At 34.9% G+C, this 13,046-nt stretch overlaps 1 protein-coding gene across 2 annotated transcripts; it reads left to right on the top strand.

Moving 5' to 3' along the window:
* The first annotated feature begins 325 nt into the window (after window positions 1-325).
* LOC134712323 (uncharacterized) lies at window positions 326-3,550 on the top strand. Of its 2 annotated transcripts, none has more exons than XM_063573763.1 (3): window positions 326-424; window positions 1,902-2,325; window positions 3,003-3,550. In XM_063573763.1, exons 2-3 carry the CDS (start codon window positions 1,920-1,922, stop codon window positions 3,164-3,166), a joined length of 570 nt encoding a protein of 189 aa, XP_063429833.1. In that variant the 5' UTR covers window positions 326-424; window positions 1,902-1,919; the 3' UTR covers window positions 3,167-3,550. The 2 variants fall into 2 exon arrangements, with proteins under 2 accessions (XP_063429833.1, XP_063429834.1); XM_063573764.1 differs by having other exon boundaries at window positions 1,902-2,316.
* The last annotated feature ends 9,496 nt before the right edge of the window (window positions 3,551-13,046 follow it).

Raw genomic sequence — 13,046 nt, forward strand, 5'->3', positions numbered from 1 at the left:
TTCCCATTGTAATGCCGACAGTCTGTTGAAAAACACGTCCTCCGAACGTAACAAATATCTTGTCAATAAAAAAATCAAGCATCTTGATAATATCAGTTTCAGAGAATTTTGTCTTTGAATCAGAGTGATCCTTTACAAAGTAGGATTTATTCAAACTTGCACCCTGCGGTACTTAGCCATGATAGAAGAATTCATTTGAATTATACTTATTTTTGAATATAAGATAACCAACAAGATTACCACGAAATGATCAACACTTCCTTGTTCGGTAGGTATATAACTAATATCATTATTCTCTAATTACATATGTACTAAGTTCAATTACCAAACCTTTAAATACTCAACCCGTACATCCATAACACAGGTATTTGTACGGATACTCTGTGTAAGTTATACCTGTATGATACGTATTTTGCATTAAAAAGTAAGTATATATGTGCTAGTCTGTAAGTATATTTTGAAATTGTAAGATTTTGTAGTTATAAATTCATTTCAAAACATCAACTATTATACATGTATGGACCAGAGACGTATAATTCATATGTCTCTGTATGAACCAATAACTGTTATACAGAGGAGAATCAAGGTAATATATTAAATGACACAGGCACATGTACACTATTTATTGTACAATGATTTTTTGTGTCATTTTTACTTATTTTGTCTGTTTATTTTGTTCACACATTGTTGTCAATGTATTGGAATTACACGCGACTGTCATACCAGTGAGAGGATAAGCTAGTTTTAAAATCAGGTTCAATCCATCATTTAATACATAAGAAAATGCCTGTACCAAGTCAGGAATAAGACAATTGTTACCCATTCGTCCGAATGACAAAAGGACGACCATATTCACTGAACTAGTACATATTTTTATTTAGAGATCAGCTGAGGCCCACCTACGGGTGCGGGATTTTCTCGGTGAGTTGAAGATCCATTGGTGGCATTCGGATGTGGTCTTCCCTTTGGTCGGGTTGTCTCTTTGACATATTCCCTCTCTACCTTGGTCGTGGACTAGTGGGACTGCGGTATTAGTAAAAATACCTGGATCAATTTGACGAAACCGTGTCCACTCAATTTTATTATATTTCATGACATTTGGGAGTAATAAAGCTCCTTAAAATTATAAATCTAATAGTTACTGTTTTAAAGAGTTTTACGAAACAGATTTGTAGATCATTTGACCACTACAGTAATAGGATGGGAAGCAGAATTGATCAGAATTGTTATTATTTTGATTCCTCTTGTCATTTCACACATTACAAGTATATTAATTTGAAAATTATTAAGATTGGTTCATTCGTTTGATGTGTTTTGTCATTTGATTTTGCCATTCGATTAGGGACTTTCCGATTGAATTTTCATCGGAGTTCAATATTTTCGTGATTATTTCATTCTTTGTGTCCATAAAGAACGAAATAATCACGAAAATATTGAACTCCGATGAAAATTCATATAAATGTGTACCCTTTGAATATGCGTGCTTAAGCTGTGGAAATCATCTGCCTGAACAATAATAATAATTGTTATGCGTATCGTCTTATTCACCACAATGGCCGATATTTTCGTCACAATCCCATCATCATTCCAATCGGTTTCCGTTGGCCGAGTCATTTTATTGACCGTTACTTAGATTTACTTGAGTTGCTAATATCTTGTATCACATATCTCTGCACGTACTGACCATTATTTATTTGAAGATAATCATAGCGTTAATAGAGTTTTTTTGACACATTAAAAAGTGGCTGGTTGATACCGATTTCCTAGCACATCAAGACTACCCTCTCCGGTTTTCCAATCTTTTCAATTTCGAATTGCCCATGCAACTTATGTTGATCTTAAGTAAGATTGTTCAATTTATATTACACAAGAAAATCAATTCAAAATATTTATCTTTACAGATTGTTTGGAATCCGTTTATGGGAAATTGTATCAGGAAATGTCGTCATTATGACAATGATTCTATATATGCTGTGTCTGACATTTTTGATATCCAACGATCGCTTGATTTACAGCGTGAACATATCAGCATTGATTCCAGTTATACAGAAAGTACTATAAGAAGTGGACACTCTATTGGGCAACCTCCGTCAGTACTGTCGTTTCAAAACGAAAATGAAAACGATACTGTATACATCGACAGTGACGTGTGTTTGATATGCTTAGAACAATATGACGACGAAGAACGCAAGCCGATCATTTTGCCTTGTGGACATATACTTTGTACTGCATGTGTCAGGATTATGGCACACAAACGTAGATACAAGTCCATTAAATGTCCTGTTGATAGGGAAAAGCACGATATCAGACAGACAGGTATAACAGGTATAAATGCTATAATATAAAATGAGAAAATGCGAGTTGATATTAATGTTTTAAGTCAAAATAAAAGTTAATGTTGAAAATAATAAAAATCATTACACTTAATGTAAACAAGCAATACAATTGTATTTACGATCGTTGTTACTAAATAAAAGGCAACAGATTTACTCATAAATATATTTGTAGAATAGAAACAACTCAGTGAATCGGATAAACTCCGAATGTAGCAAATAAGAGTGTATCGAAATTTTAAGGGTATCAAGGTACAAAATTATTAGCCTGGTAACTTTGATGAGTTTTTACACGTGATAAATACTGTGAATGACAGAACTTTTCTAAATATCGTGAGTTTTCCGTATTCAAATGAGGGAACAACTATAACTCAGAGAGAGAAAAAAAACCCAACAATACAGTTTAGCAGTTCCTCAAGCGCAAGCATAATTTATAGATCTAGACGTTTTACATTAAAGGTGAGGTATTAACATAATTTAAATGATTCTAAAAGATTAATATATCTCCAATTCGTACTACAGAATTATGCTGTATATGTACCAGTTCGAAGTGAGATAGGTGAAATTGTGATGCCAAATCAGAGGAGAATCGCTTCAGTATCAGAATCTTAAGAGGAATTTAATCGATCCGAGATGAATTAAAATGAGTATATTATTGTATATTTTCAGAGGAAAGCGATGAAACTTATTCAGCTACAACTACATCGGCAGTAAATAATTTTCAAATATCGGGGATTAACCAGATGAACGACTTACAACCACAATTACAACATTTAAGGCTGACAAATAACATAGATCCAATCCCGGACTACACTCCACCATCGACGCCATAAACGTGAAGTCTGCAGGGTTAATTTGCCGTTTCAGAATCTAATGCATTCTGGGTAATATTTCGAAAAGCGTAGACCAAAACGTTATGATTGGTTTTTAAAACATCATAAACAATAGAAATTTAACCAATGACATGACGTTATTTTAATTTTGGTGTACGAACAATGAGATTACCTATAGTCCTCTAGATTCTGAAAAGGCGAATTGATTCATGATTATTGTAAACCAAGAATAGAAGAGTCTGTCGTCTCTGTGACTCAAACGATATTGTAGAACAACATCGTTACATTATGAATTATTTTGATTCAGCTACAGCATGGATTTGTTTGTTGGCAAATTAACTTATATGTTTATTATGGGTCAGCATGAGAAAGTGATGAAAATGTTATCATTATATCTTTTGCCGAGACAAATACTACCGTTCCACCTTTAGGGATGAATAAAGGCAACAGTAGTATACCGCTGTTCAAAACTCATGAACACTGTTGAAAAGCGATATATTGTGAAAGCAAAATATGTGGTATAATTGGCAATGAGACAAATCTCCAACAAAGACCATATGACATAAAACGTAGCAACAACTAAATATCACTGTACGGTGTACAACAATGAATAAAACCCATAAGTAAGATATAAAAAAAATTATCACAAAAATACTGAACTACTAGGAACATTAAAAGAAAGAACGTCCTGAATCAAATGGCAAAACCAAACGCTGAAACGAATGAATAACAACAGTCTTTTTCCGGACTTGGTACCGTACGTGCATTTTCCTAAGTAGAAAATGGTGGATTACACCTGGTTTTAAAGCTAGCTAAACCTCTCAATTGTATGACATTCGCATCACATTCCATTTTATTGACAACGAGGTGTGAACAGAACAGACATGATCGGTAAAAATGTTAAAAATAGGGGTTACAAGTGTAACCGGCACCCGGTCAAATCGGCACCTAGTTAAATCGGCATCTGATAATATTTGAAATGATATATATAAATAACAATTGCTTAGTATAAATGATCTTTCTAGGTGGGATTTATTTTATTCATTACATTGTAAAAATCATCACGTTATTTTAAAGCAGTTAATATACATAACGTAACGATACCAAAATTGCACCGATTGCCCATTTTGTGCAGATTTAACAAAAATAGCAGCTGAAATCAAGATTTCCTAGAGACTAAACAATTAGTATTTCTATGCTTTTGATGCTATGCACGTATTTCAACAAAGGTAAAATATTTAGATATACACTAAACGTTCACAGTATTTATCAACAGATGAAGTGTTTACTGAAAAAGCAAAATGTACTGAAACGTCGCCATGCGACGTCATCAAAACGTCATCTTTTTAAAATTAGCAAATAGCAAATACAATATGTTTCAAGTATCCAGTTCTTTAAAAAAGAAGAGTAAGCATGGACAAATATCCAATTGTTCAAAATATTTGAAAAAAATTAAACAAAAACTCTGTTATTCAGGTTTTGACGATGCAATTTAAGCATGGATGCAATTTGGGTACTCCTCATATACAAAATCATTGATGGTTTGGAGGTTAGTTCAGACCAATTTTTCTATGATTCCATATAAATTGAAAATATAATTGGTGTAGAATCTACCTATATAATAAAGAAAGATACGGCTACAAAGTAAACACAAAATGGAAATGTTTGTTTTGATCATAAAAAAACGTAGTTGAAAAAACTGTCAAAATAGGTGCAATTTGGGTACCGTCATGTTTAAGTATTTTTTTTGTGCCGATCTAGCATGTTTTACAGGTAAAGCAAAATGAACGGAAACGTCGCCATGTGACGTCATCAAAACGTCATCTTTTTAAAATTAGCAAATTCAATATGTTACAAGTATCAATTTCTTAAAAAATTGAAGAGTAAACATGGACTAGTATCCAATTGTTCAAAATATTTGAAGGAATTACACAAAAGCTCTGTTATTCGACTTTTGAAAACCCAAATGTAAGCATGGGTGCAATTTGTGAACTCTTCATTACAGAATCATTGATGGTTTGGAGGTCAGTTCAGAACAATTTTCTTTGATTCCATATGGATTCAAAATTAAATAGGTGAAACCATATAGTAAATAATAATTCATCTACAAAATAAACACATAATGAAAACTTTTGTCTGAAGCATAAATATACGTAGGTTAAAAAACTCTCAAAATAGGTGCGATTTTGGTACCCTCATGGTTAATTGTTTAAAGTTTTCCCAACAATCTATGACTGATGTTTTGATTACTTTTCTTTTGAATTAGTTAAATATTAACTTTTACCAATTGAATAATTTACAAGTTTGTTGTTTTAAATCTACACAGGTAGTTATTGATGTTTTTTTCTACAAAAACTTAAATATAAAAACAATGAAGGCATTTACCAAGCTGTTATTGAATCATGAGAAAATTGTAACCAATAAAAAGGGGAAACTATGAGCTCCCCTCATCACCATTACAATGTCAGACGACAGCTGTATAACGTGTACCAAAGTACAACTGTAGTTAGGCCAAGACAAGAGGCAATTAAGTGTGAAAGATGTTCAAGCTGGCAGCACAGAACCTGTAATACGGGTGAAACACATATGTAACACATCAACAAACGACAACAACCCCTGAATTACAGGCTCCTGACTTGGGACAGACACACACATAATAAAGAATATGGCGGGGTTAAACATGTTAACGGGATCCCCATCCCCCTATTCTGTGACAGTGGTGTAAAACATAACAACATAAGAACTATACAAATCAGTTGATAAAGGCTTAACGCATCCGATGAATACAAATAGAAATACATCTTATAAAAACACAGAGAAGCCGTGGCCGGATACCTGTATATCATAGCAGCATACTGCAGTAAGTATAGATCTGAGAGTACTTTAAGTTACTGACAGCTAGTTCAAAGCCACTAATAACTAAAAAAAATCATGCATCAAACAAAATTCTTACCAAGTTTTCTGTATATGTTGATTGAGACACACTGGAAAGAAACGCACCACTATTATTCTGTGTAACAGATTGTCATTACTGCGTCAACGGTATTTATTTCTCTTTCATGTATTTTTATTTTTACCTCATTTGAATTTTAAAAGTGAGAATTGATTGATTTTTTGTCCGAAAATACCGTGTGTTTCACTTTTGTTTTTGATTTAAAACACTTAAATGTTTATAATAACATTGATGTCTAAATATTCAAAAGTTTGATGAATTGTATTTATTCAAACGTGTCGGAAACGTGTCAGAAATCATGCACATATATAAAGTAAGCTGACAATAGTTCAAGTAAAACAGGGGTGGGTATGTACAAATAGATATAGGAAGATGTGGTATGAGTGCCAATGAGACACCTCTCCATCCAAATAACAATTTATAAAAGTAAACCATTATATGTCAAAGTACAGCCTTCAACATTGAGCCTTGGCCCATACCGAACACCAAGCTATCAAGGGCCCCAAAATTACTAGTGTAGAACCACTCAAACGAGAAAACCAACGATCTAATCTATATATAAAAAACGGGAAACGGGAAACACGTTTAAATGACATAAACAAACGACAACTACAGAACATCAGGTTCTTGACTTAGGACAGGTGCAAACATTTGCAGCAGGATTAAACGTTTTTAATGGTACCAAGCCTCCCTTTTTCTTAAAGAAAAATCGATTTTTTACAGAAGAGTGTCCACCATTTATGCACTTGCACTGCACTATTATTAGAATAGTAGAATAGAATGATAGACAAATGGATGAAAATTATATATAAATGTAACTGTTAAATTAATATAAAATATAACAAGAAACCATTGTATAATTATGTGTATCACTATAATATAATAGTTATTACGCCGGTGAGGATGAATTTCATGTCTTTATTTATTATCCACGCAAGAACTTTTCCCAGAAAGAGATATCAGCTGTATTTGTACGTGGCTAGGAAACAAGGTGTATGCGAGCTTTCAGCGAGCTATAACGCCTGTTTCGAGCCGAGTACAAATACAGCTGATATCTAAAGACACTAAAAGGTATTGTCTTTATCCTGCAATTAACTAGAAAGACACAAAAACACATGATTTGCATTTATTTTCAGTTTGAAATCCATTGAGGCTCGTGTAGTAAAAAGAAAAATCACAAAAATACTGAACTTAAAGGAAAATCAATTCGGAAAATCCATAATCAAATGGCAAAATCAAATAACAAAACGCATAAAAAACGAATGGACAAGAACGATACAGTAATCACACAGTCAGCTGAAGACGGGTTCGCAAAAAAAGAATCTGGAATGGTCAACAATAATACATCGCTCAAGAAGAATAATTATCTATTTTAACATAACAACTTATTTCAACAGTAAAAACAAATAACAAAACATTGTCCAAGATGAAACAGGAGTGTACGAGTTGTGCTTTCTCTTCAGACTTGACATTCTCTAAACATGCATGCTGAAATAGACATGGTTGTTTTTGTTGCAAGTTACTTACATACAGTACTGGTAAAATTACTGCAATCACTATCAATGTCCTCAGCCGAGGCCATCCGTCATCATGTGTTTCGACCCCTAGCTCGGTACACTCTCAGGATGGGGGATCCACAGTGGTGATCAAGCACTGCGCATTGGTGGTGGGTTTCGAGCTACTACTGTCTCTTTTCATCCATATCCAGCAAGATGCTTTCTCTGCTGCTTGGCCCAGTTTCTTGATTACTGCGTTTCTATTCTGGCCAGTCACTCCAATTGCAGAAAACATTCTCCACACTGACTGTGCAGGGAAGCCTCTGCAGCCATCCTCAACAGGAAAGTTCCATGTCTGCCATCCTCTATCTCTGCACTCTGCCAACAGTCCATCATATTTTGCCCTCTTTCTTTCATTTGTTTCGCCACATCTCTCCTCCCAGGGAACTGTCAACTTTATGATCACTACCTTTTTACTGCTTGTAGACCAAAGTACCATGTCTGGTCTTAGGTTAGTTGTTACAATATCAAGAAATTGCATCTTCTTTCCTAGATCAACTTCTAACTGCCAATCCTTCGCCTGATTAAGCATTCCTGATATGTTCTTTTTACTTTTCTGGCCTACCTCACCCTCCTTCACAAACTGGATCTTGATAGGTTTGTCTCTTATGTGTTTTGCACCTTTCCTCTGTTTCTCTATCACTTCAGCGAGTTCCCGGAGCACTTGGTTGTGTCGCCATGTATATCTCCCCTGTGTAAGAGCGATATTCCCCCCTGAAAGAACATGTTGTAGAGTTCCTCTGTCTCCGCACATGGGACAGTCTGGTGTTTCTGAAAGTTTCCACCTGTGCAGATTTGGTGGTGTTGGTAACACATCATACACTGATCTTAGAAGAAACTGTAGTTGGTACTGAGGATATCGCCATATTTCTGACCATATGAGGGATCGTTGTTCCAATTCCCATCTCGACCAAGCGCCTTGGCTCCCTAATTCTACTGTCTTTGCTTGTCTGAGTTCTTCTTCTCTTGATCTTATCTCTCTTTGGACAAGAATTCGTCTTTTTTGGGTGTTAGCGTTCTTCCAGTAGCAACTTTTTTGATGTACCAAGACCCTGTTGTCCTACTGCCAATGTTCCAACAATATCTTTTACGCCACAATCTACTCTCTGCCTCTGAAACTGCTTTTGATGCTGACCATTTTCGTCCTGTTCTTACTTGGACACCTGCTGTTCTTACTTTGTCATCTCTAGATTCTTTCAGTGTCATCACAAGGAGACTTTTGCTAACTTTGAATTCTTCCACTAGAGATGTAAATGGTAGCTGCAACTTTGTGGTCCTGCTGTACAGTCCTACAGTTGTAAAACTTGGAGGGACACCTAATCATTTCCTAAGATGTCTGTTGATGGTTCTTTCAAGCTTCTCAACTGTTGTCAATGTTATTTCGTACAGCATACACATTCAAGTTTAGAAATCGGTAGTTGTCATCGTAGTAAAGACTGCTGTTCATGTGTGTATGTTATTAGAAAGTTGTTGATGATAATTGTTCTAAAGAAATGTTTGAAAACAAACAGAACGTATAAAATTAATCGTTAATTCGCAATAAATACGTCATTGGAATGCGATTGCAATACAAATTCTGAAGTCACGCAGGTTCATACAATAATAAGTCCGGCAGTGGGTGGAGCTTTAAAGCGATATATGTATAGTATACAGATACAGCATAGCGATATCTGTAGGGCTATAATTGCAAGATAATTCTTTTTATCCTGCAATTGGGTGTTCTATTATACAGATACAGCTCTGTCTGTCCTTTCAATAATTAATAATGAAATAGTTCATCGTGTGAAAAGTGAATAATGAAATAAAAAAAAAATTGACTGTAAAACTTTACCACGTATTTCTGATTTCGTCAACTTAATTTAGGTGTCTTCCAAATTTTTTACTTTATTTATTTATTAATTTTCGGAGGATAAACTTGTGGGTTTCCTTAACTATTTTTAACAGAAATTCCTTGGTTTAATGTATAAACGACCTGTATATCAAACAAAATTGAGAATGGAAATGGGGAATGTGTCAAAAAGACAACAACCCGACAATAGAAAAAACAACAGCAGAAGGTCACCAACAGGTCTTCAATGTAGCGAGAAATTCACGTACCCGGAGGCGTCCTTCAGCTGGCCCCTTAACAAATATATACTAGTTCAGTGATAATGAATGCCATACTAAGTTCCACATTGTACACAAGAAACTAAAATTAAAATAATACAAGACTAACAAAGGCCAGAGGCTCCTGACTTAGTTTAAACATATTTTTTTAAAGTGGATCGGGAAACAAGTTTTGCAACTTATTTTAATCCCTTTCCACTTTGCGGGTGCGAGTTCTGCTTTGTAGCGGCATTAGCCTACTCTTTTTCGAAATCTACAAGGGTGTCTTTAACGTGCAAGAGATATGGCTCTCTCTTAACACGGGTCATCCATTTATCGTCCCCTTCCGACGGACTATCATCGTTTCCTCAATACCATACTCGCAAGAGGCTCCTGACTTGGGACGGGCGCAAAAATGCGGCGGGGTTAAACATGTTTGTGAGATCTCAACCCTCCCCTATACCTCTAGCCAATGTAGAAAAGTAAACGCATAACAATACTCACATTAAAATTCAGTTCAAGAGAAGTCCGAGTCTGATGTCAGAAGATGTAACCAAAGAAAATAAACAATATGACAATAATACATAAATAACAACAGACTACTAGCAGTTAACTGACATGCCAGCTCCAGACTTCAATTAAACTGACTGAAAGATTATGATCATCATATGAACATATATATTAAAATTAAAATACTCAATGTTGTCTTTTAATATAATTTTTACTGGAGCAATGTTCTGCAATGACCATTAGAGGGGTTAAGGAGACCCATAAATCCCAAAATACGCGTGAAAATTAAGAAATAGTTAATTTTGAATAATGAAATTAATATTTTGAATAATGGAATGGACTGCTACGACCCGTCAACTCCTAATTACAGAAAACTTTATACACCATAATTTTGGTTTTAGATAGAGGAATAAAAAGGCAGAATTAAATTTAAATGGATATGAGTTATTTCCAAGTAATTTTCCTGGCAAGGCAAAGAGAGGAATTATCGTCTATATAAAAAAATCTATCAATTCAGCAGAGGTAGATATTGACTCTGATTTTGAAGAAAGTGTATGGATCAAGATTCCATTATTAGGACATGACAATTTATTATAAGGATGTATATATAAAAGTCCATCATCGGATGAAAGTAAGCACAAGGCTTTGATCGATTTATTGAACAAAGCAAGTAACCTTGGTCACAATTTCACCCATATTTTGATAAATGGGGATTTCAACTTTCCAGATATAGATTGGGAGAGCTGGACTGCTAAGAATGAAACAAGTACAGAATTTATAGAATGTCTTAGAGATAACGTTTTACATCAGATGGTAGCTAAGCCAACCAGAATTAGGATTAATCAAGAGCCTTCCATGCTAGATTTGATAATAGTAAATGACCTTAATTATATAGCAAATATTGAACACTTGGACCCTTTAGGAGCTAGTGACCATTGTGTTTTAAAATTTGATTATATGCGTTACTTTAACTACACAGAATGTGCTATAGAAAGATTAAATTACTATAAAGCAGACTACGTTGCTTTGCGACAAGAGCTAAATATAGATTGGGAAAAAGAACTAGAACATAAAAAAACAAATGATATGCTCAAAGCTTTTATGGATAAGTTCAACCAGGCTGTGAGTTAACATGTACCAAAGAGCCGACCTAAAAATTCAAAAGGCAATACAACACTAGGTAAAGAGACTCTTAGTAGTGTTAGACGTAAACATAGACTTTGGGAAAGATACATGGAAAAAAAGAGTGAAGAGAGCTATAGGGAATTTTGCAAGGCAAGGAACAAGGTTAAAAAATTAACAAGAAAAGAGAGAAAGGACAAGGAAAGAGAAGTTGCAGAAACAGCCAAAACAAATAGTAAAAACTTTTAGAAATATGTTAACGCTAAAAGAACATCCAAATATGGTGTGTCAGAACTACATAAAACAGAAAACAACACATTAACAGTGGCAAGTAGTGACTCAGACAAAGCAGATAATAATATGCCGGCAATTGAAAAGGTATATTATAGCCATCAGTCAAGTGATGAATTATTTAATAAAAAAGAAGTTAGAAAATTGTTACTAAATCTGAATATAACTAAATCACCAGGACCAGATAGAGTCCATCCAAAACTACTATTTGAATTAGCTTCTGTTGTTGACAAACCGTTATGTATGATTTTCAACAGCTCCTTTGTAAATGGGGAGGTACCCGAGGATTGGAAGATTGCTATAATAACTGCATTATTTAAGAAGGGAGATAAGAAATCAGCTTCAAACTACCGTCCAGTTAGTCTCACCAGCATTCTATGTAAAATTATTGAGAAACTTGTCCGAAAGAGAATAATTGAACACATGGATAGACAGAATTTATTTAGCAATCAACAGTTTGGCTTCATGGGTGGTAGATCAACTTCACTTCAGTTGCTAAAAGTCCTAGACAAGTGGACAAAGGTACTTGACAAAGGAGGTATATAACACTCTATCTATATGAAAGCGTTTGACATGGTGCCACATATGAGACTACTACACAAGATTAAACACTATGGTATCAGTGAGCAAACTACGAACTGGATAAGAAGTTTCCTCAGTAATGGACAACAGTGCGTACAGGTCAATGGGTCAAGATCAAGTTGGAGGAACGTAACCAGTGGAATTCCACAAGGCTCTGTATTGGGACCTATTTTGTTCGTTCTTTTTATTAACGACTTGCCAAACAATGATATATACGATGTATTCATGTTTGCAAACGATACCAAACTATTTAGAGAAATAGTCGATCAGAGCGATCAAAATCTTATTCAGGAAGACCTCGACATCCTATTTGATTGGAGCAAAATTTGGCTATTGAAATTCCACCCAGACAAGTGTAAAGTTCTACCGATTAGTGGAAGGAATACAACACATGAACACCCAAACTACACTATGAAAAAGTATGAAGGCGGACGCACTAACCTTGAAAATGTAGAATCAGAAAAAGATATTGGTGTAACTATTGACACGAATCTGACATTTGCAAAACATATCCAAAACCAAGTCAATAAAGCTAATCAGATCGTAGGACTTACTCGCCGTTCCTTTGTCCGCCTAGACAATCGCACATTTACATTATTATTCAAGGCACTTGTAAGACCGAATCTGGAGTACGCAAACAGTATATGGTCACCCTACAGGCAGGCTGACATTACTAGTATTGAGAATGTGCAAAAGAGAGCGACCAAAATGCTGCCTACAATGAGAGACTTGCCAAACGAAGACCGCTTACGAAAACTCAAGCTTCCAACCCTCCGTTTCC

The sequence above is a fragment of the Mytilus trossulus genome, chromosome 3, assembly GCF_036588685.1.
Source record: "Mytilus trossulus isolate FHL-02 chromosome 3, PNRI_Mtr1.1.1.hap1, whole genome shotgun sequence".
Taxonomy (NCBI): Eukaryota; Metazoa; Mollusca; class Bivalvia; order Mytilida; family Mytilidae; genus Mytilus; species Mytilus trossulus.